Consider the following 24,410-nt stretch of genomic DNA (forward strand, 5'->3'; position numbering starts at 1 on the left):
CATTAGAGGGTGGCTGTGCCCCCGTGCCAGCCCAGAGACAGGCCTGACTGTCCGCTGACCTGTGGATGCCTCACGGCTAAGGTATGCCTCTCCCACCACTGCTCAGCCCCCTTTAGCCCATAGGGACAGACAAGGAGGCTCAGCTGTCAATCACAAGACCTCCCAGATGTACCAGACAGCTCAGTCAGGAATCAGGAAGCCAGCCACTGTTCTACGCTACAGGCATCCATCTATTCCTTTCCCTCTCCGTCTCCGCTTAGCTTACTCCCTTAACTTGCTAGCATACCTTTTTCTGTTGGGACTGTCAGTCAAAATGGCAGCCTTCTCCAGTCAGGTAATTTAAAAAAAATGTGAAACCTCCACAAAAGGTCATCTGACACTTGAACCACGGCAACTTGCTATGACTATCCTCTTCCACAGCTTCACCTAAGCTGAAAGGAGCTGGACCATAGTCTGTTTGAAAAGCAGTTTAGTGTTTCCCCTGTGTTTCACAATTGATGCGCTACACACATCTGTACATTTCTGACACTTGTAGGAGATAAGTATAGTACAAAGCCTGGTGAGTGATTGGTAATAAGAAATGAAGACGTAGAAGTGGAATGCTGATGTTCTCTTTCTGTGTGATCTACAGTTCACCATAATGAGAAAAAGTGTTGCAAAAGCTACCATATTTTTTTATCTTATTTCCTCCCTACCATTATATACATTATTTGAGGCAGTTGAGGTAAATCGTCCATTGCTTTGCAGGGATTACTAGACACCATTTGTCCTCAAGATCTCCCCTGTCTCCTGGGTTACGACTGGGACATAGTATGAGAGTTGGGCCTGTGCAGATGCTCTTGTCTAATTAATCATTGGCTGTGGGAGGGGATGGTTGGAAGACTCCACTCTTCCTGAAGGCTCGGGCCTGCCTTTCCTCACCGCCCCACGGTGCCAGGAGAGACAGCCCATAGCCCTTGCTACTCAAAAGCCAAGTTCAAGGGGATGTTGCAAACTTCCAGGAGTGTTCTTTGTTTATGTTGCCCTAAGTAAAAAAATGACTTATTACTTCGCTGAAGATTTTGATCCAGAATGTGTGAAAAAGTACTATTTGGACACATGCCAGAGGATGACCTCTCTCACCCTCACTCAAAGCCCCTGAGCAAGGAGGAAACAAATACAAACACTGGGACCTATTCCAAGGGCGCTGACATTTTGTAGGCTATTTCTGACAGCAACTAAGTTATAATATCAGTGGTTCCCCCATCAACCCTGTCAGTAAGAGAGTGGAGGGGGGACATAGGAGGTGGTGGGAGAGAGGTACAGTGAAAGGGAGGAGGGCCCCAATAGAGCGGTGTGTGGTTTGAGAGAGAGGAAGAGGAAGAGCTTACCTGATGAGGTCCTGGGCGCGGGTGTTGAAGGGCTCTATAGGGGAGGTCTTGGTGTCTGGTGACATGATGCGAGGGGCGTCCCCGCGGCCACAGTCAGGGACATAGGGACGGAGAAGGCTCAGGACAGTGGCGCTGGTCTGCAGCAGGCCGGTGGTCAGTCCCTCAAACACCTGCTTGTTCACACTGCGACCAAATATGGTCTTGTCTTCATCTGGGACGAACAGCTGAAGGAGGAAAAGACTGGTCAGTCAAGAGCTCTAAACCTCCACCATGTCACAGACCAGTCTGTACCAGTAGCTCAATACCTGCATTCTCAAACAAGCTTGTATAACATACTGTACAGTGCATTCAGAAAGTATTCAGACCCCTTGACTTTTTTCCACATTGTTACGTTACAGCGGATCCTAAAATTGATTAAATTGTTTTTTTCCCCTCATCAATCTACACACAATACCCCATAATGACAAAGCAAAAACAGGTTTTTAGATATGTTTGCATATTTATTCAAAATAAAAAAATGACCCCTTAAGGGTGATGAAGTTTGAGAGTGAATTAAACATGTTCAATTTATTTAATGAGCTTATTCTCTCACTGCCCAGAATTTAAGACAAGGGTTTAGCTATCTTGGACTTAAGAACAAATCCAAAAACGTAATTTTCAAGAATCAAATTTCTTCAACTTTTTGCTTAAGGGGATAGATAGTATAAAAGTATCGATTTGTACTGTAGGTAGCACTAGCTAGAGCTAGTTGGCTTCTTTTTAAAATGGTGAGCCAACATGTTTTTAGCAATTTTACTTCACTGACCAATCAAAACTTGTTTTCTCATGCTCTCTCTTTTCTCTCTGCCAGCAGACATATAGTGAGCAATAGGTTTGGAACATAAAATTGCAATAAAACCACAGTATTGTATCGCAATACATTTTTAATCGTGATAATCACAATACATATCGTACCAGTACCTAAGTATCATGATAATGTTGAACTGTTAGGTCCCTGGCAATTCCCAATCCTAAAAAGGTATGGAGTTCCTGTGACAGGAGCACAGAGTGCATGTCCCCTTTTAGATAAAGTGCCTTCAGAAAGAATTCGTACCCCTTGACTTACTCCCCATTTTGTTGTGTTACAGCCTGAATACAAAATGGATTAAATAGATTTTTTCACACTCATCTACACACATATCCCAATAATGACAAACTGAAAACATGTTTTTAGATTTTTTTTGCAAATTTATTGATAATGAAATCTCATTTACATAAGTATTCACAACCATGAGTCAATACTATGTAGAAGCACCTTTGGCAGCAATTACAGAGGTGAGCTTTCTACACCTGGATTGTGCAACATTTCCACATAATTATTTTCTAAATTCTTCAAGCTCTGTCAAATTGCTAGACAACCATTTTCAGAAATATCTAATTTACATACACTACCGTTCAAATGTTTTAGAACCACCTACTCATTCAAGGGTTTATCTTTATTTTTTACTATTTTCTACATTGTAGAATATTAGTTAAGACATCAAAACTATGAAATAACACATACAGAATCATGCAGTAATCCAAAAAGTGTTAAACAAAACAAAATATATGTTATATTTGAGATTCGTCAAAGTTGCCACACTTTGCCTTGATGACAGCTTTGCACACTCTGGGCACGCTCTCAATCAGCTTCACTTGGAATGCTTTTCCATCAGTCTTCAATGAGTTCCTAAGCACTTGGCTGCTTTTCCTTCACTCTGCGGTCCCAAACCATCTCAATTGGGTTGAGGTCGGGGGATTGTGGAGGCCAGGTCATCTGATGCAGCACTAAATCACTCTCCTTCTTGGTAAAATAGCACTTACACAGTCTGGAGGTGTGTTGGGTCCTTGTCCTGTTGAAAAACAAATGATATCCCATCTGGTTTGCGCTTAGTGGGACTGGTGTACCGCTGTAGAATGCTGTGGAAGCCATGCTGGTTAAGTGTGCCTTGACTTCTAAATAAAATCACAGACAGTGTCACCAGCAAATTACCCCCACACAATACAACCTCCTCCTCCATGTTTTACGGTGGGAAATGCACATGGAAAGATTTATTTTCACTTTTTTTTTTTTTTTTGTAAATATATATTTATATATATATACACTTAAGAACAAATTCTTATTTTCAATGACAGCCTAGGAACAGTGGATTAACTGCCATGTTCAGGGGCAGAACGACAGCTCAGGGATTTGATCTTGCAACCTTTCGGTTACTAGTCCAACGCTCTAACCACTAGGCTACCTGCCTCCCCAGATCATCCGTTCACCCACACTGCATCTCACAAAGACACGGCGGTTGGAACCAAAAATCTCCAATTTGGACTCTAGCCCAAAGGACAAATGTCCACTGGTCTAATGTCCATTGCTCGTGTTTCTTGGCCCAAGCAAGTCTCTTCTTCTTATTGGTGTCCTTTAGTAGTGGGTTCTTTGCAGCAATTCGACCATGAAGGCCTGATTCACAGTCTCCTCTGAACAGTTGATATTGAGATGTGTCTGTTACTTGAACACTGTGAAGCATTTATTTGGGCTGGTAGCTCTAATGAACTTATCCTCTGCAGCAGAGGTAGCTCTGGGTCTTCCTTTCCTGTGGCAGTCCTCATGAGAACAAGTTTCATCATAGCGCTTGATGGCTTTGCGACTGCACTGACATTTTTCGTATTGACTGACCTTCATGTCTTAAAGTAATGATGGACTGTCGTTTCTCTTGACTTATTTGAGCTGTTCTTGCCATAACATGGACTTTTACCAAATAGGGCTATCTTCTGTATACCACCCCTACCCTGTAACAACACAACTGATTGGCTCAAACGCATTAAGAAGGAACATAATTCCACAAATGAACTTTTAACAAGGCACAACTGTTAATTGAAATACATTCCAGATGACTACCTCATGAAGCTGGTTGAGAGAATGCCAAGAGTGTGCAAAGTTGTCATCAAGGCAAAGGGTGGCTATTTGAAGAATCTGAATTATAAAATATATTTTGATTTGTTTAACACTTTTTTGGTTACTACATGATTCCACATGTGTTATTTCATAGTTTTGATGTCTTCACTGAAGAAAAGAGTAAAAATAAAGAAAAACCCTTGAATGATTAGGTGTTTTGACCGGTAGTGTAAGTATTCACACTCCTAAGTCAATACATGTTAGAATCACCTTTGGTAGCGATTACAGCTGTGAATCTTTCTGGGTAAGTCTCTAAGAGCTTTGCACAACCGTATTGTACAATATTTGCACATTATTCTTTTAAAAATTATTCAAGCTCTGTCAAGTTGTATGTTGATCATTGCTAGACATCCATTTTCAAGTCTTGCCATAGATTTTAAAGCAGATTTAAGACAAAACTAACTTGGCCACTCAGGGACATTCACCTTTTTCTTGGTAAGCAACTCCAGGTTTGTCGTGGCCTTGTGCTTAAGGTTATTGTCCTGCTGAAAGGTGAATTAATCTTTCATCTAGTTGTGTTGTTTGGAATATTTAATTTTGTACGGGCTTCCTTCTTTTTACTCTGTCAATTAGGCTAGTATTGTAGATTAACTACAATCTTGTAGATCCATCCCCAGTTTCTCCATCGCAGCCATACATCTCTGCAACTGTTTTAAAGTCACCATTGGCCTCATCGTGAAATTCCTAAGTGCTTTTCTTCCTCTCTGGTAACGGAGTTAGGAAGGACACCTGTATCATTGTAGTGACTGGGTGTATTGATACACCATCCAAAGTGTAATTAATAACTTCACCATGCTCAATGGGATATTCAATGTCTGATTTTTTATTTTTACCCATCTACCAATAGGTGCCCTTCTTTGAGGGGCACTGGAAAACCTCCCTGGTCTTTGAGGTTGAATCTGTGTTTGAAATTGGCAGCTCGACTGAGGGACTTTACAGATAATTGTATGTTTGAGGTACAGAAATGAGGTAGTCATTAAAAAAAATTATGTTCAACACTATTATTGGAAACAGAGTGAGTCCATGACTTGTTAACAAAATCTTTACTCCTAAACTTATTTAGGCTTGCGATAAAAAAGGGGTTGAATACTTAATGACTCAAGACATTTCAGCTTTTCATTTTAAATTAATTTGTAAAAATGTCAAAAAACACAATTCTACTAAGACATTATGGGTGCTTAGGACAGTGACAAGTAAATGTAATCAATTTTCAATTCAGGCTGAAACTAAATGAGGAAGAAGTCCAGGTGTGTGAATACTTTCTGAAGGCACTATAAGTGACATTTTGGTGTGTGTGTTGTAGAAATAAGGAGATGGTCAGGTAAAACGTCTGAAAACATCTCATTTAGACTAATGGTTAGGGCAGCATGCTGACAGCGTTAGTAAATCCACCAACATTCTCCACAAATCTAAATAAAAAGAGGGACAAGCACCGACGGCGGCACTTGCTACCCCCACCCGCTAACCCCACCCGCTAACCCCACCCGCTAACCCCACCCGCTAACCCCACCCGCTAACCCCACCCGCTAACCCCACCCGCTAACCCCACCCACTTCCAAACACAAACACACGTGCGCACGCACGTACACACACACACATTTTTACAAGGACTATTCATGGGCCCCATATTTGTCACTATCCAACACAACTTGAAAAGTTAGCATTGTGCTGTTCAACATGTCAGTCGTCAGAGCAGCTGTGGGAATATGTTTTATATAAACTGAAGCATACAGGCTAATCTCCCCCTCTGTGCCCTCAGGAAATATGACAGCTTTGGATTGGAACTCAGGACTGCGAAAAGAAGCCCCAATAGAGTTCATGCATGTAGCAAAGGCCATGTCTGTGCCTCGTCTGGTTCTGTGAAGTGTGCAGCCGCCACCGTTAGATGTTTGGAGTCGGCTGATGTTTACAGTCTCAGAGAGTGCTGAAGGATATTGGCTGACAGGTAACCCAGCCGCCATATTGCCTCCCTGACAGGCTGCTCTTTCCCCTCCCTCTCTCATTCCCTAATCTGCGTGGCTAAGCCTGTGGCTGGGCCAGGATTTATACTGTAGCGTGTGTCTCTCTCTGTCTTTTATTAACACAGTGCCAGAAAGGAACAAATGCTGGTGATGAGGTCCTAGTTTTTCAGCACTTAAGTGTTGCATGTAGCCAGGAGGAGAATTTACAGAGACATTGGAAGGGATTCTTTAAACAGCCTGGTCCTTGGGTAAACTGGCTGCAATTCTGATCATGCCATGTCACCTTCATAAGTATCACACAGACTTTAGTGACTCAAGCTAAAATAATACGTGTTGTTTGAGAGAACATATATGTTAAGTAATGTTAACATATCAATAATGGTAGTAATAGGAGATGTTTTCTATGGTGTGGTGAAAGGACACTTACTGTAAGCTGATGTAGCAGCAGGTCCATGAGGAAGGCTATCTTGTTGCTGAAGATAACATATGTGCAGTTGAGGTGGCAACGAGAGCATGCCAGATAGTAGGTGTTTATCGCAGCACATAGAGACCTGAGAGGAGAGGGAGAACAAGATGAATCACTTGTCACAAGTAAAACTAAATAGTTCAAGGCAGAATGTTACGCTCTATACAGCTCATTCAAAACAACACGAGATACAGTGTAGGAGTTTATCACGGGCATTGACATGGCTCTCAAGTGATCAAGAAACCAAAACACACTACACCAAATGTGTGGTTCCTTAAAATGTTGTTTTATCTTTGGCAGAGTTGAAAGCATATACATCACTGACAGCAAGAGACGGAAAGCAACATTCAGGAACCCAGTTATATTAACTACTACTTATGCTTACAACGAAACTACCTCACTCGTCAACTCCTTATCCAGAGTGGGACAGTAATAAGACAAGAGATCTGCATAACCAGAGAAGCTGCTGGATGGAATCTGCAATCACAGTGCCGGGCAGTCCAATCTGGAGTCAGATCCTGTAGTGTTTCCTCTGTGGAGATAAGGCCATTCCTCTCAGCAGCTCTTCAGCTCAGAGCCCCAAGGTACAGCCAGACAGAGCAGAGCAGTGAGCGGGACATGCCTCTGTATTATGTCTGCTTTAAACAAGCCCCAGAGACGATTAATGCTACAGATACCTGATGAATCATTCTACTCTTGACTGCTGCTCCCCCTCGCCCTTCTTTCATCACTTAATATTTTCTGACAACTGTATATTTTAGCCAATAGCAGAGTGGCGTGTCCTATCTGCTCGGAGGAAGAATGGAATCTGGCTTTCCTATTCTAAAGTAGGCCATGTTTATTTCAACTGGTAAACATTTTGATATCTACCGCAACCTTCACATCTGCAACGCATTTCGACTCCAACCTAGTCGGCATATAGAGACAAAATATCAGAGACTGATGTAGGCCTAGGTGGATAGGTCTGCCAATAACTTCCTCGTGACCAAAATATTCCAGTTGTTTCATATGCTAGTGGGCAGATCTGTCATTTGCTCCATATCATTATTGACAATGTAGTGTAAAGCTGTCAGATATAGAATGTGGTGATAATCTGAGAAGCATTACATTGTGAGTTATGGGAACATTTCCAAATAGTGGTTAAGCACGCCAAAACCTGCTTACTAAACATTTTTACAGTAAGCATCTTACTGTATGGGTATCATATGCCATATGTGTATGGGCTTTCTAGCAAAATACATTTTTTGGGTCTTTTCCACCACCATTTATCAACACATTCCTGAGAAAACACAAACCACACCTGGTGTGTTGATTCCGGTTTCTGCCAATCACTACTTAATGACATTGTTTTATGTGTCAAGCACCAAAACACACTCATTATGTTATATTGATATAAAGTATATTATAAGGGGCGGTAGGTAGCCTAGTGGTTAGAGTTGGGTCAGTAACCAAAAGGTTGCTAGATCGAATCCCCAAGCTGACAAGGTAAAAATATGTTGTTCTGCCCCTGAACAAGGCAGTTAACCCACTGTTCCTAGGCTGTCATTGTAAATAAGAATTTGTTCTTAACTGACTTGCAGAGTTAAACAAAGGTAAAATAAAACAAATAAAAAAGTATTGAAATGGAGTGGTTAGGATAAGACAGCCATCATGGTTGAGTGGAATGATAACACAAACTCTATTGGGCCAGAGTGAAGTAACGTGAGAACCCCACCAAACTGTGCTCTCTGGGCAGCCGACCAGCACCGGGGCTGCCTGCCTGACTGATCCCCCCCCCGCCCCCAAAAAACAGATCCATGATTGAGTAACTCGGCAAGAAGTCCATTTTTCACTGACATAATACCACCATCATTAGAAAGATGGTACCAATTGAATGAAATACTAGTTTTCCTCTCAGTCTGATGCCGTGCTGCTTTTAATAAGTCCATATCAAATCAAATGTTATTTATCACATGCTTAGTAAACAACAGGTGTAGACTAACAGTGAAATGCTTACTTACAGGCCCTTACTAACAATGCAGATAGAAAAGAACTAGAACAATTAACGTACAGAGATTAAACCAAGACATTGTCATTCCCATGCCTGACACAGTGGGGAGAAAGTCCGTTTCATATGAATATTCCTTCAGGTACTGTGATGGAATGTAAGGTGTCCTTATTGAATTAAACAAGACGCAATAGAAGGGTGTCAGGTCACCTGGTCAAATGACAGGGTTGGGCTGATCCTGTTACAGCTTCGACATGAAAAGGCCTGGGAAATCTATAAGACGCTATACAAATTATGAGGAGAGGGATAGCATCAGAGCAGTCAAACGGAATATGAACGACAACCTTACAAAAAAAAGGCAAGGTCAATATTTAAAAAAGATCTTGTAAATATTAGGCTACAAAAGCAACGCATGAAATAGGCAAACACCATCTTCAGTGTCCATAAAAACCTGTCAACCATAGCACCCTGTTTCTTCACCGTGTATAAATAGAGGTTGCCCTGCCCAGAATGTCTTTATCCATGTAGGAAGATGGGGGGAGAGGCCAGTCCCCAGGTGGCTGCCACTCTTAACCAGCAGATTAAAGGGCACATCCCTAATTTATTTACTCTAATCTTATTAGAGAGAAAAACAGCCGTCGACTGCTTCCATTCTCTACAAGAAACCCATGTGAGAGGAACCAAGATGGATCCAAAGGAAAATGTTGCTGTACAAGTTAACATTGCAAATGTATGCTGAAAATGATCCAACTCACTATATAGAATGCACATTTTATTTTATAGCAATCATTATATTGATGATTTTAGTCTTTAATTCAATTCCATTCCCATTAGAATCACCACTAGGTTTGCAAAAGGAGGGTATATTAAAGGAAACTTTTGAACGTTTACTGGTAAACTACAAGAATTGTGGTAATTTAAGGATTTTATGTAATTTTTCACAAGACATCTGGTGGCCCTTTTTGGTACTTCAAATGATCCTCTTTGGCCTTCTTGTGTGGCCTCGTCACATGTAAAATAAATACAATAATCAAATAAGATGATTAAAAAAAATATATATAATAGAATGACAAATCTGTAAAACATTATCCTAAATATAAACCATACATTTAGTGAAAACTAGGTGTTTAATATCAGGGTTTTGGCATGATATATCCTATATATATCATGCTGAAATAAAGGAGTAAGTTATATATACAATGAAAATAATACCATTGTTGATTAATTATTTTTTTCATTCATTATTTTCTCTTGAACCATATGGTCCATCTACTAGAAACTCATGGACACAGATCTATTTTTTTATACTATATATGAATAATAAATAAAAAATATATAAAAAAATTCTATTCACACACATTTAAAAAAATAAATAGATCTAGTAGATAGACCATATGGTTCAAGAGAAAATAATTAATGAAAAAAATATCTAATCAATAATGGTATTATTTTCATTTGACTCCACAACTCTTCCAACTACTAACATTTACAATAAAGAAATATTGACACATACATACACACACGTATATATACACACACACGTATATATACACACACACACACACACATACACACACACATATATATACACATGTATAAAATTACCAAAAATACCATAGATTTACATAGATTACCCGTTAATTTCCCAATTTCCAGAAGATTCGGGTAACTTTGGTAAATTACCAGTAGCTTTGCAACCCTAATCACCACACTCTCAACCAGAGTCAGATCTGGAGTCATGAACTTCCACTGACTTCTCACAATCGACTCAGTTAACTACTCATGTAATGAGCATGCAATTGCTTTGTAACACAGCTAATCAGGCATGTTTTAGGCCCGCTAAACAAATGGCGACTGTCAGAGGTACGTTTGAGTAATGTCCTTACAGCAGCTCATGCAATGAGAAATCTCAGTGATCCATCTTTAGCTCCCTCCCACCTAATTGAGCTTAATTAGCATGACACCTGATATCCTCCCTGTCCCTGGAATCTGTCGCCGCGCCCCCTTGATGACAGCCTATTTCAAAGATTTTGAGGAGCAATTTGGTAAGGGGCCATGCTATTCCGTCTCGTGTTACCCATGCACTATGTAGGCGGCGTTGGTTGATCCACGTATGCCAGTCCATCCTAACAGGCAGCATACCTCCACAGCTCTGGGTGCTCATTTGACAGCATGCCACACCCACTGCCGGACCCAAGGATTTGGTGCCTGCACCAACCGCCAGACTACACCCAGCGGGAGATACAACAGGTACATTGTTCATCTGGGATTAATGAAACCTTATTTTGTAGACGCGGGATTAGGTTCCACTGATGGCCCATACAGTTGCGGAGAGAGAGCAAGAGAGAGGAAATAGGAGAGAGGAGAGAGAGAGAGAAGAATAAGAAGCCTGGAGAGATGTAGATAATTAGCAGTGCAATCTGCTCACCTACTCTAAACTGCTTAACCTCAGACGGCCGGCCACAGCAAACCACCCTCCTGTTCTGATGAGGCCATAGACACACAGCCACCTCAAGACAGGAGCTATTGTAAAGGGCTAGATAGAGACTAAAGACACACAGACTGGACTAGAGCACACAGTATACTGGGCCAGCCCCCTGGGACAACCATACACCATGGAGCCCTGTGGGGATCACTGTGGGTGGCCGACAGGCTCGGACATGACAAGGGGGCTGGGGGATTGGGAGTGTCACTGATCTCTGTGGCTGAATTAAAACTCTTAAGTTTAAACCATCCCAGAATCCATAGAGTATCCCAGGGGCTGATAGACAGATGGCTGGGAAGGGAAAAATTAGAGCACAGGTCAGGACCCCCCGCAGTATAGTACTGCCCCAATATCCCAGAAAACACTTAGGGCTCAAGACAAAACAGAAAACAAAACACAACAGAAACTGCACAATAGTTTAGGGTACTGGGAAAATACCCGGTAGACTCCTCTTACAGGTAAATGTTTCCAATTTTCAGAAGTCGTCCCTTCTTGCAAAGATAATAGAACATCATCCATGTAAAAGACTCTTTATGCTTTTGTTACTGGGTTATCAAGCAGGAGATCGTTCCACCTGAACCTCAAGCTCACGTTTCCCAACATCTCAGTGCTTTTCCTATGTGCCCAGTCAGGCCTGACCATGGCAATGCTGCAGAAATCTGACCAACTTCCAGATCAGGTTGAATCCCTGCTTTTCAACAGGGAAAATGTGTGTTCATGGAAAGAAAACTAACCCTAAGCCAAAATACAAGGTGAGGAGCAAATCCATTTCCTGGTGCTGTCAAACAATCCCTTCATTCACTGCTATCTAAATGACACTTCCTTTGATTCTTCTGTTGATCTTTCCGATACCCTGAGTGCTTCCAAGACGTTCCACACTGGCTGGGTATGAACTGGGAGTAATCTGATGAGCTTTCATGCATCACACACTCACACCATATAACGACATCCTGAAATGAAACCTAAGGTAGCAGCTTTGATTACACAGCATACACTCAGTCATGTGACTGAGATGGGTAACTAACTATAAGAGTGTTTTAACATGCAGTGTCCTAGCATAGCAGTGTCACTGGACTATTCATTTTTATTCGTTTAATTTAACCTTTATTTAACTAGGCAAGTTGGTTAAGAACAAATTCTTATTTACAAAGACGGCCTACCCCGGCCAAACCCTAACGACGCTGGGATAATTGTGCGCCACCCTATAGGGACTTCCAATCATAGCCGGTTGTGATACAATCGAAACCAGGGTCTGTAGTGACGCCTCTCGCACTGAGATGCAGTGCCTTAGACCGCTGCGCCACTTGAGAGCCTTCTCGGGAGTTAAGACCTCTCTCTAAAACTAAAAAGCTTAAAAATAAGCCCGTTTCATTTTCAATGTGGTAGAACAGAGAGGACACTTAGATAAAACAGATACCAGATACCACAGTCAAACTGAATTGTATCATCAAGTGTTCTCTCCCGATTCTCTCAAATACAACTCAAAAAGTTATACGACCTCTTCAGCCCTTCGGGTGGGTCAGTCTGTCTGTCTGTTCTGACGTTAGCTTCTCTTCTCTTGTGCTGAGCCCAGACATCACTGGGAGAAACTCCCCCCAGTCCTGTCTCTCTCCTCCTCTACTCCCCAGTGACCCCTACTGGGAGACACAGGGACATGTCCCATAAACACACAGTAGTTGACACAAGGTTGGAATACTTGAAGAATGTATCCATCTTTCCTTGACAGAATTACACATCTGAGAAGTGTCAGATTTGTTAAAGTAGTGATGTGGAAACTTTGCTTTTGCTAATTAAATCATGCAGGGATTTCCCCAAAGTGAGGAAGGATGTGCTAATAAATATTGAAAACAGGGCCAGAACGGCACCACCGTTTACCCCCCCCCATCTAACCACACCTCCAGACTGGGGCAAAACATTTCCTCAACATATAATAATAATGATGAAGATAAGTGTCTCCAGAGGCAGAGAGAGCAAAGCTGTGGTTTTGCCTGGTGAGGATCTGTGATCATTTACAGCTTATTTTAGACAGCTCTGCCCCCTCCTCCCCAAGGGAGCACAACACACTCTCCACTCAGAATCACAAAGAGAAAACACATTCACACAGAGTAGGGCTCACACTTGCAAGGCCTTGAAGAAGATACGTAAAGCTCAAAGAGCAGTGATACTAGCAAGAGCAATGTGCGGGTTTCTTCTTTTTTCTCTCATCTTATTCAACTGTTGCCATGCACCTGCTGCAGAGATAGCTCAGATGTGCGAGTGCCTTTTCAATTTTGAGAGAGCATTGTTAAAATTCCTCCAACAATGGATGTATATTTTTTTCTGTTTCAACTAGCAGGTTTCTTATTTTTTTCTCAAAAATACTCCCTCACCTTGCGATTTGAATATGTAAATTTTGCAGAAAGAGTGTGATAAAGGTAATCCAGGTGGAGAACAATTAAGGATCATCTTCACACACAATACCATTTGGTTTATGGATGACTTTGCAGGTAAAAATCTCTGGTATATCATTTATACTGTGTTATATTGATGTTAATGAGAGTTGTTACTCTGCTCGTCTAGACATGGATCCAGCGGCCACAGGGTTACACTGGGACATTAGCCGAGCCTCAGAGGAATTAGCTCATTAATGTAATGGTAACAAGTAGGAGTGGGCCTCCCAGGGGGGTAATATTACCCAAGCATCTCCGACTCTGCAGTTGACTTTTTTGTAAATCACTCAGCTTATCTGAGAGGAGGCGATCAATACGGCAGCATTACTGTAAACAGATAATGTAGCAAGCGCTGGGGTTAGCGTCTATCTCACAGACGCCGACCATTACGCCATACAGCCACCCAGATGAACAACAGTGATTAGTGGACAGACGGGCCATGTCCTTGTGTTGGATCTCATCACTGGCTCCCAATATTCTCATCCCTTGCCCTGAATCCCTTACATTTCCCCCATATTGTAAAGGTGTGTGTTTATATATAATGAATGTGGGTGTAATACATGTTTAACCATGTACAGGACTATTATGAGTGTGGGCTTGATTTTTTATTTTATATCTGTTTTTAATTTAACCTTTATTTAACCAGGTAGGCTAGTTGAGAACAAGTTCTCATTTGCAACTGCGACCTGGCCAAGATAAAGCATAGCAGTTCGACCTATACAACAACACAGAGTTACACATGGAATAAACAAAACATACAGTCAATGATACAGTAGAAAAAAATAAAACAAAAAGTCTATATACAGTGAGTGCAAATGAGATAAATTAAGGGAGTTAAGGCAATAAATAGGCCATGATGGCGAAGTAATTACAATATAACAATTAAACACTGGAATGGTAGATGTGCAGAAGATGAATGTGCAAGTAGAGATACTGGGGTGCAAAGGAGCAAGATAAATAAATAAATACAGTATGGGGATGAGGGAGTTGGTTGGGCTGTTTACAGATTGACTATGTACAGGTGCAGTGATCTGTGAGCTGTTCTGACAGCTGGTGCTTAAAGCTAGTGAGGGAGATAGGAGTCTCCAGCTTCAGTGATTTTTGCAGTTCGTTCCAGTCATTGGCAGCAGAGAACTGGAAGAAAAGGTGGCCAAAAGGATGAATTGGCTTTGGGGGTGACCAGTGAGATATACCTGCTGGAGCGCTTGCTACAGGTGGGTGCTGCTATGGTGATCAGTGAGCTGAGATAAGGCGGGGCTTTAACTAGCAGAGACTTGTAGATGACCTGGAGACAGTGGGTTTGGCGACAAGAGTGAAGTGAGGGCCAGCCAACGAGAGCGTACAGGTCGCAGTGGTGGGTAGTATATGGGGATTTGGTGACAAAATGGATGGCACAGTGATAGACTACACCCAATTTGTTGAGTAGAGTGTTGGAGGCTATTTTGTAAATGACATCGCCAAAGTCGAGGATCCGTAGGATGGTCAGTATTACGAGAATATGTATGGCAGCATGAGGGAAGGATGCTTTGTTGCGAAATAGAAAGCCGATTCTAGATTTAATTTTGGATTGGAGATGCTTAATGTGAGTCTGGAAGGAGAGTTTACAGTCTAACCAGACACCTAGGTATTTGTAGTTATCCACATATTCTATGTCAGAGCCGTCCAGATTAGTGATGCTGGACGGGCGGGCAGGTGCGGGCAGTGATCGGTTGAAGAGCATGCATTTAGTTTTACTTGCATTTAAGAGCAGTTGGAGGCCACGGAAGGAGAGTTGTATGGCATTGAAGCTCGTCTGGAGGTTAGTTAACACAGTGTCCAAAGAAGGGCCAGAATTATACAGAATGGTGTCGTCTGCGTAGAGGTGGATCAGAGAATCACCAGCAGCAAGAGTGACATTATTGATGTATACAGAGAAGAGAGTCGGCCTGAGAATTGAACCCTGTGGCACCCTCATAGAGACTGCCAGAGGTCCGTACAACAGGCCCTCCGATTTGACACACTGAACTCTATCAGAGAAGTAGTTGGTAAACCAGGCGAGGCAATCATTTGAGAAACCAAGGCTGTTGAGTCTGCCAATAAGAATGTGGTGATTGACAGTCGAAAGCCTTAGCCAGGTTGATGAGGACCATGCCTCAGGACTACCTGGCATGATGACTCCTTGCTGTCCCCAGTCTACCTGGGCGTGCTGCTGCTCCAGTTTCAACTGTTCTGCCTGCGGCTATGGAATCCTGACCCGTTCACCGGATGTGCTACCTGTCCCAGACCTATTATTTGAGCATGCTGGTCATTTATGAACATTTGAACATCTTGGCCATGTTCTGTTATAATCTCCACCCGGCACAGCCAGAAGAGGACTGGCCACCCCTCATAGCCTGGTTCCTCTCTAGGTTTCTTCCTAGGTTTTGGCCTTTCTAGGGAGTTTTTCCTAGCCAACGTGCTTCAACACCTGCATTGCTTGCTGTTTGTGGTTTTAGGCTGGGTTTCTGTAGAGCACTTTGAGACATCAGCTTATGTACGAAGGGCTATATAAATAAATTTGATTTGATGAGTACGGCTGCACAGTAATGTCTCTTATCAATGGCGGTTATGATATCACTTAGGACCTTGAGCGTGGCTGAGGTGCACCCATGACCAGCTCTGAGACCAGATTGCATAGTGGAGAAGGTACGGTGGAATTCGAAATGGTCGGTAATCTGTTTGTTAACTTGGCTTTCGAAGACCTTAGAAAGGCAGGGTAGGATAGATATAGGTCTGTAGCAGTTTGGGTCTAGAGTGTCTCCCCCTTTGAAGAGGGGGATGACCACGGCAGCTTTCCAAACTTTGGGAATCTCAGATGATACGAAAGAGGTTGAACAGGCTAGTGATAGGGGTTGCAACAATTTCGGCAGATAATTTTAGAAAGAGGGTCCAGATTGTCTAGCCCGGCTGATTTGTAGGGGTCCAGATTTTGCAGCTCTTTCAGAACATCAGCTATCTGGATTTGGGTGAAGGGGAAATGGGGAGGCTTGGGCGAGTTGCTGTGGGGAGTGCATGGTTGTTGACCGGGGTAGGGGTAGCCAGGTGGAAGGCATGGCCAGCAGTAGAAAAATGCTTATTGAAATTCTCAATTATAGTGGATTTATCGGTGGTGACAGTGTTTCCTAGCCTCAGTGCAGTGGGCAGCTGGGAGGAGGTGCTCTTATTCTCCATGGACTTTAGTGTCCCAGAACTTTTTTGAGTTTGTGCTACAGGATGCACAATTCTGCTTGAAAAAGCTAGCCTTAGCTTTCCTAACTGGCTGTGTATATTGGTTCCTAACTTCCCTGAAAAATTACGGATGCAGGAAATGAGGCAGTGATCGTTGAGATCTTAAAAACAGCAGAGGTGTATTTGGAGGGCAGGTTGGTTAGGATGATATCTATGAGGATGCCCGTATTTATAGATTTGGGGTTGTACCTGGTAGGTTCATTGATCATTTGTGTGAGATTGAGGGCATCAAGCTTAGATTGTAGGATGGCCGGGGTGTTAAGCATGTCCCAGTTTAGGTCACCTAGCAGCATGAGCTCTGAACATAGATGGGAGGCAATCAGTTCACATATAGTGTCCAGGGCACAGCTGGGGGCAGAGGGTGGCCTATAGCAAGCGGCAACGGTGAGATATGTCTGAGGGGACGGGTTGATGTGCTCTGGAAGAGGGTTATCACAAGTTCTGTCCCAAGCTCATAGCTCTCAGGGGCCCAACAACAACCCCAGGAGTAGAGGCAGCACTCTACTCTATAGCATGGAGGACAGAGAGAGCAGAGACAGCTCAAAGACAGCTAGCCTATCACAACCTGAGCCCACAGGTGCTGGGTAGACAGGAACTGGCAACACGTCGTCTGCTTTGCAACTGGTAACATCATGAATATACTGTTATTATGTACTATTCAACATATAATACCACTTTATCAAGTGGAACACATACTAAGAACTGTCAACAGAACTGGATAACTTTCTTGAGCTTTACTTTAGGAAGGTTACATTCTAACATTCCTATTTGTGATGACCCCACAGGAGTGACCTGCCCCTTCATGCTTGAAAGTTGTCCTCAGTCTTATGTATATTTCTAGAAGATCTGAAGAAGTTATTTTCAACATGTTCAGACAAGGTGGTAATTGAGTCCTGAAAGAAGGTAACAGGGAGGCCATTCCTTTGTCACTAGACATGGCACACTTCAGCTCTGGATTGGACTAGGAGCCCGGCAGAGGATGAAATAAGTACCTCTGATCTTATTCAACTCCTCTTCCTCTGTACGCCAAGTGGCTGTCTCAAAGCGTAGGAACAACAGTGAGTGTGGGTGTAGTCTCCCGCTTCAACAAGAAGAAACAGTCCAATTGTGAGCTAAAGACTCCTAGCTACCTACAAGTAAAAACCTGTCCACCCAATTTAAGTTAATAAAATTCCTCACGATACGGAAGTCTGCTTCAAATTCTCCAGGATTAGTGATGGAGTGAATCATTTTTTTATTTAAAAAAAATCTATAAACACGAGATGGCCATATTTAAAAGCATTAGAAATTTAAGAAGCATTTGTCCATTAGTAGAGGTTTGGGAAACAGTAAATGCTAATGAGTGTAGGAGAGAGGCCATTCCAGTCCATTAGAGAGTTCCAGTGTTGTGAGAATGGCGGTCTCTTCGAGGTTATCTACTGGCAGGCCACACTAACTCCAGACCCACAACTCAAAACCACGACAGAGTCCTTCTGATGGATTAGACACATGGCCTTTCTGTATATCAACAGAAAAGAATGAACACAAAATAGATGACCAAAATGTAATCCCTTTCTCCTTCAAAAAGGGTGCATTATTATTCATGATCCATTCTGAAAGTATTGATTGAGATACGAGCACTATAAACAGAGAAATAAAAGGAAGGGTTGAGGTTACCTCACTCACTTTACGCAATTGCAAAAACATCACAAATTGTAAACAGAGGAGAGCTGTCACGGAGGTCAGAGTGTGGAACATGTCTTTAGAGGCTTACACAGCAGCTGGTAAGGCTCATGGGTTTTAAGTGGAGGTCCGGTTGGACGACAGACAGTGAAATGTCGGCTCATGACTCATGAGAGCAGCAATAGGCCAGGATATTGGTTGTGAAGAGTATGGGAATATGGGGATGGGGATGGAAAAAGGACAAAAAATTACAAAATGTCAATTTCAATGGATTCATGAAGTTGTATTGTATGGGGACCGTGGAGGTTCCAGCCAAAGTAATTTGACATCCCGTACACTTCCTCACAGCTGTCTCAGCAGAGGTGACATCACGAGAGGTCAGCAAGATGCATTATGACCAATGACGATGACCCTCACAGAGCCACAAGCAGCAGCCACATACACTTCATGACCAATTTGTATTAAAACATAGTGTCATTATACACTACTTGACCAAAAGTATGTGGACACCTGCTCGTCATCTCTTTCAAAAACCATGGGCATTAATATGGAGTTGGTGTCCCTTTGCTGCGATAACAGCCTCTACTCTTCTGGGAAGACTTTCCACTAGATTTGGGAAAATTGCTGCGGGGACTTTCAGCCACAAAAGCAGGTCGGGCACCAATGTTGGGCGATTAGGCCTGGCTCGCAGTCGGCGTTCCAATTCATCGCAAAGGATTTCGATGGGGTTGAGGATCAGGGCTCTGTGCAGGCCAGTCATGTTCTTACACACCGATCTCAACAAACGATTTCTGTATCGACCTCGCTTTTTACACAGGGGTATCGTCATGCTGAAACAGAAATGAGCCTTCCCCAAACTATTGCCACACAAAGTTGGAAGCACAGAATCGTCTCGAATGTCATTGTATGCTGTAGCGTTAAGATTTCCCTTCACTGGAAGTAAGGGGCCTAGCACGAACCATGAAAAACAGCCCAAAATCATTATTCCTCATCCAAACTTTATAGTTGGCACTATGCATTCGGGCAGGTAGCATTCTCCTGGCATCCGCCAAAGCCTGTCGGACTGCCAGATGGTGAAGCGTGATTCATCACTCCAGAAAACATGTTTCCACTGCTCCAGAGTCCAATGGCGGCAAGCTTTATACCACTCCAGCCAACACTTGGCATTGAGCATGGTGATCTTAGGCTTGTGTGCGGCTGCTCGGCCATGAAAAGCCATCTCATGAAGCTCCAGACGAACAGTTATTGTGCTGACGTTGCTTCCAGAGGCAGTTTGGAACTCGGTCGTGAGTGTTACAAACAAGGACAGACTATTTTTACAAGCTACACGCTTCAGCACTCGACGTCCCGTTCAGTGAGTTTGTGTGGCCTACCACTTTGTGGCTGAGCCGTTGTTGTTCCTAGACTTTTCCACTTCACAATAACAGCACTAGCAGGGCAGAAATCCGACGAACTGACTTGCTGGAAAGGTGGCATCTCATGACGGTGCCACGTTGAATGTCTGAGCTTTTCAGTAAGGCCATGTCAATGTTTACCTATGGAGATTGCATGGCTGTATGCTCAATTTTATACACCTGTCAGCAGCGGGTGTGGCTGAAATAGCCGAATCCACTAATTTGAAGGGGTGTCCACATACTTTTGTATATATAGTGTAGTTTGTGTAAAACCCTCTAATCTGAATAGATAGTGTATCAAAAGACAGTGTGCGTGGAGACTAGGTTAGCTGTATTTGAATGTAAAAGCTGGAACTCACTTGATTGGAATGCGTGAGACTGCGGTGGGGGTGGAGGTTGCAGTGACTACCTGCAGAATCTGTTCCAGAGTAGAAAGTCCCCCTCCCACCTGGAATGCCACTTGATCTTCATTGTTCTGTGGAGGGAGAGAACAAGAACCGCAGTCAGGTAACAGGGAGCCGGATGGACAAGGGTATCACGTTGCTCTCACTGAGGACCCAACGGCTCTTTTCCCCTCATCCCCCACTTCCAAAGGGGAGTTGGGAGTGAAATCTGAAAAACACAGCGATCCCCAAAGCATTCCTGTTAAATCTCAAAAGTGCACAACCCCAGCTCCACCCCCACGCCAGCCAAGTCTCAGTAGAGGACAGTTACTCTGCAGAACTCCACACACACACACACACACACAAAACCAGGGTGGTCTGTGCTCACAAACACAGGCCGAGGAGAGACTCTAGACAAGTAAATAACTGAGAAATCAAACAAAAACTACTAAAGAAAATCATCAATCAAGATAAGAGTCTTGGATACATGCTGAATTGACTGTTTATTTATTCCAATATGAAAACAGCTATAACTCTGACCGAGGTAGTGCACCCAGCTGAGGCTAGCACATGGGATTTAAAATGTATAGTAAACAATTTTCATCATTAAACTGATCAACATGTCTAACACAATACAGTGGTCCATAGAGTGAGTCATAGATCTAGCGATCAAACGGGCCCTAAATAAGAAGAGGGCCGTGCCCTGCTGTTAGGATAGGAGAAACGAGTCAGAACTCTTGGCATTTGGTCAGATGCTGCTGCAGCTACACAGTCCCATAAATCAACAGCTCCAAAGCCCAGAGCAAGTGGCTGCTATCAGGCATGTTAGTGCCTGGGTCGACCGGGAGGATAGGGGCTGCAGGGCATCAGGGGAGGAGTGGGTGCTGATGGAGGGCTTTCCTCACACGGACGGAACAGCCAGGGGGGTGCACACCTCACCACATCACGCAAGGACGGACGGAGGTACACTGGAGGTTGCTTCTACACCTAATGAGGTCACCGTCTCCCAGGTAGTGTGACAGCCTCTATATCCAAGCACTTCAACGTGTTTTTGTTCCACAGATAAGGGGTTTGCCAACAAGCCTGAACACATTGAGGAAGCGCTTTGCAAAATTATATATAAGCCCTTCATCTGTCACTCACATGGAGTGCCAAGGCACAAGTCCTCAGGATCCGGTGACAAGTAAACACTGAACTCGGCTAGGGTTAAAGTATTTTGGACCAACACACTGAAAAGCACACCAGAAAAGCTCCTGCACTGAGGATTATAGAAATCTCTCCAATGGTCCAATCAGCACCGTGTGTGGTTGTATTCTGTTTGTAAGAGACCAACCTCCTTTTGTGGAGGTTACCAACACTCTTCATACTTAAATCACGATGGTCTCTAGCACTGAGCTGGGTTTAACCCACTCTTAACTCACCCATCAACACGCCCATCTAAAAGCTTCTGGGCTAAATGAGAAAAAGGCAGCTCTTTCATGGTAGTAATCAAATGGTCTTCTAAGGGAGTTAACTGGGACCTGCCCAGTCCTGGCTGTCTGACGTTAAAGCCAGACTGGGACATCTTGGCTGCGTCTGCCTTGGCAGCCTGACAGATCAATCTGCTGTGGCGATGGAAAAGAAGAAGAATGGGTGGAGAGGATTAACCTCCAATCATTTTAGGCAACATCTTAAGGCAGTCTACGTCTGCAATAACCATGGCATCCCTACCAGAGAGGACCAAGAGGAGACCTATCTGCTGATGTGGAGATATAAATCATTCATTTCTCAAAAGCACACCATCAGATCTAGGCTATCAATATTGGTGTTATCGGTGCAGGAAACCGTACAGTATTCAGTGAGTGGTCCTCTCTGTGGTGTTTCTCTAGCTTTAAGACTTTATACTCTGCTGCCTCAGTACGGTGGATGGCAGTAGAGCAGAGCAGGAATAATAGGCCTTCCTGTTCCAGATCAATGAAGAATAACATTTCAACTGCAAGAACTAAAGAACAGCGGAATTACACGCCATATTAAACTGAACCCTCTGGAACTTACTTTTCAGGTACAGTAACTAAGTCATACAGGGAAACAATAAAGCTGTTGTTCATTAAATAACCCCTTGAACCACGCTGGGAACTGTATAACAACGTTAAGGTGAGATCTCCATAGGATGTGTGATGTAGTAACTGTTGTATCTATTGTTGCCAAATGATTATTTCATATAGCCAACAGGCTTCTGGTTCCAAAGTCATGGTCACAACATCTGCATTTGATAGATCTTTTCAACAAGCCACATCAGAGAGAGGCAACAGAAAGTCTGTTTGTATATGATTAGGGACAGTGGCTGTACACACTGAAACAAGGTGACAGTGGCTGTACACACTGAAACAAGGTGACAGTGACTGCCTGTTGATAGAGGCTCAACACTCGCTCCTGAATGAAAACCAAAATGTTGTAACACAGCACTATCCTGCACTGACAGACAAAGATACATCTCACTTAATCTCCCATTCCATGTTCCTATGAAGCAGTGTGAGATCTGTCTGCATCCTGTCACTCCCTGCTTGCCAAACTTTTATTTATTTAACCTTTATTTAACTAGGCATGTAAGTTCAGAACAAATTCTTATTTACAATGATGGCCTACCCCGGCCAAACCCTAACCCGGACGATGCTGGGCCAATTGTGCGCCGCCCTATGACCCTCCCAATCATGGCCGGTTGGGATACAGCCTGGAATCGCACCAGGGTCTGTAGTGAACCCTCTAGCACTGAGATGCAGTGCCTTAGACTACTGCCCCACTCAGGAGCAGACACTGATGTCAGTGTAATATGATGAGGGGCTCATTTATTCTAGAGAGAAACCCCCAACATGACTGAAGACTTGAGGAAAGGTGAGGGGGCAAGGACAGACAGCCGAGTCCAAACTGAATTATACAGCTGGAGGAATCTTAAACAATTATTACCCCTGGTGACCATTATTACCCCAGCTAATCAGAAGGCCAGTCAGCTGCTAATTCCTGTGTCTGTGACAGAGGTGCTTTTGGGATGAGAGGGAGAGAGAGGGAGGGCCAGCAGGACATCTCTTTGTAGTTACCTCCCACCAGCCACTCTAATTAGACACAAAGACAGGGAGGAGGGGATACACAGGAGGGGAAAGCCCCGATCCTCTGGCCCCACCAACAGACGCTGGGGAACAACTGACTTGGGAGTTCATTATGGGTGTGACACAGGACAGCCTCAAACTGGTTTTCCCATCACGCAAAATAACAGATGGAGTGAGCGGGGCAGACATACACTTCCGTACATGCATTTCATCTTGGACCATGACTAAGACATAAACTTGCAAAAAAAAACCTGTGAGGAGTAAACAAAGTTGAGTAATCTAAACCAGCATCAGCATGTACGAGAGGAGTGAGAAACCACAACAAGACTGCTGGGGTAAACATTTAGAGAGAGTAAGAGTTTGTATGTTTATCGGGTGTAATGGAATGCTGTTTGGTACAATAAAGAAGGATGATTGGTTGAGAGACTGTAAATGGGAAACAAGTCTGGTGGAATTTATTCTATAAATTGGACTGACATTCATTAGGGACTAGTGAGGCGCAAAATCAGACGCACCACAGAAACCACAGCCTATGGAGGAACTACAACACAGAGGGATTTCAATGTATGACCCCGATTAAAGTTACAAAGAGTAAGCCATCCTTGGAACATATGAACTAAAATACTAAAAGGGCATATTCATAGACTTCAAGCAAATCTGTCCTGGTTAGGTCAGAAACATGTTGTCAAATGAAATGATTTCCCTGACTTTTTTTACTCACTTTGGCAGCAACAACAAAGGCTTTAGTCCATCTGATACATAATATATTACTCCTTCTGAACTCACAATACAGGTAATATGAATGGGTAATATTCTGGCCAACGTAAGTCTGCCTATTCATTTATTGTAGTAAAATCCTTCAAGGATGGAAGCAAATAATTGTAGTTACCTGGTATTATTTAGTTGTTATGGTAAAAAGGTATGGCGACATTCCAAATCAACTACAGTAGGCTAATCCAGAACCATGTATTTAAATACA

At 43.1% G+C, this 24,410-nt stretch overlaps 1 protein-coding gene across 10 annotated transcripts in view; it reads right to left on the reverse strand.

The window, feature by feature from the left end:
• The window catches only part of LOC110521059 (S phase cyclin A-associated protein in the endoplasmic reticulum), an 89,875-nt gene that overhangs the window by 20,478 nt on the left and 44,987 nt on the right, over nt 1–24,410 (reverse strand). For all 10 annotated transcript variants that reach the window (XM_090227839.1, XM_021598504.3, XM_021598492.3 and 7 more), the window contains 3 exons: nt 20,325–20,440; nt 6,724–6,847; nt 1,371–1,594 (listed from right to left, as the gene is read on the reverse strand). In XM_090227839.1, coding sequence (XP_090083965.1) covers nt 1,371–1,594; nt 6,724–6,847; nt 20,325–20,440 — 464 coding nt within the window. The remainder of the gene's footprint in view (nt 1–1,370; nt 1,595–6,723; nt 6,848–20,324; nt 20,441–24,410) is intronic.

This window comes from Oncorhynchus mykiss, chromosome 1, assembly GCF_057628025.1.
Source record: "Oncorhynchus mykiss isolate SJ-2025 chromosome 1, ASM5762802v1, whole genome shotgun sequence".
Lineage (NCBI taxonomy): Eukaryota > Metazoa > Chordata > Actinopteri > Salmoniformes > Salmonidae > Oncorhynchus > Oncorhynchus mykiss.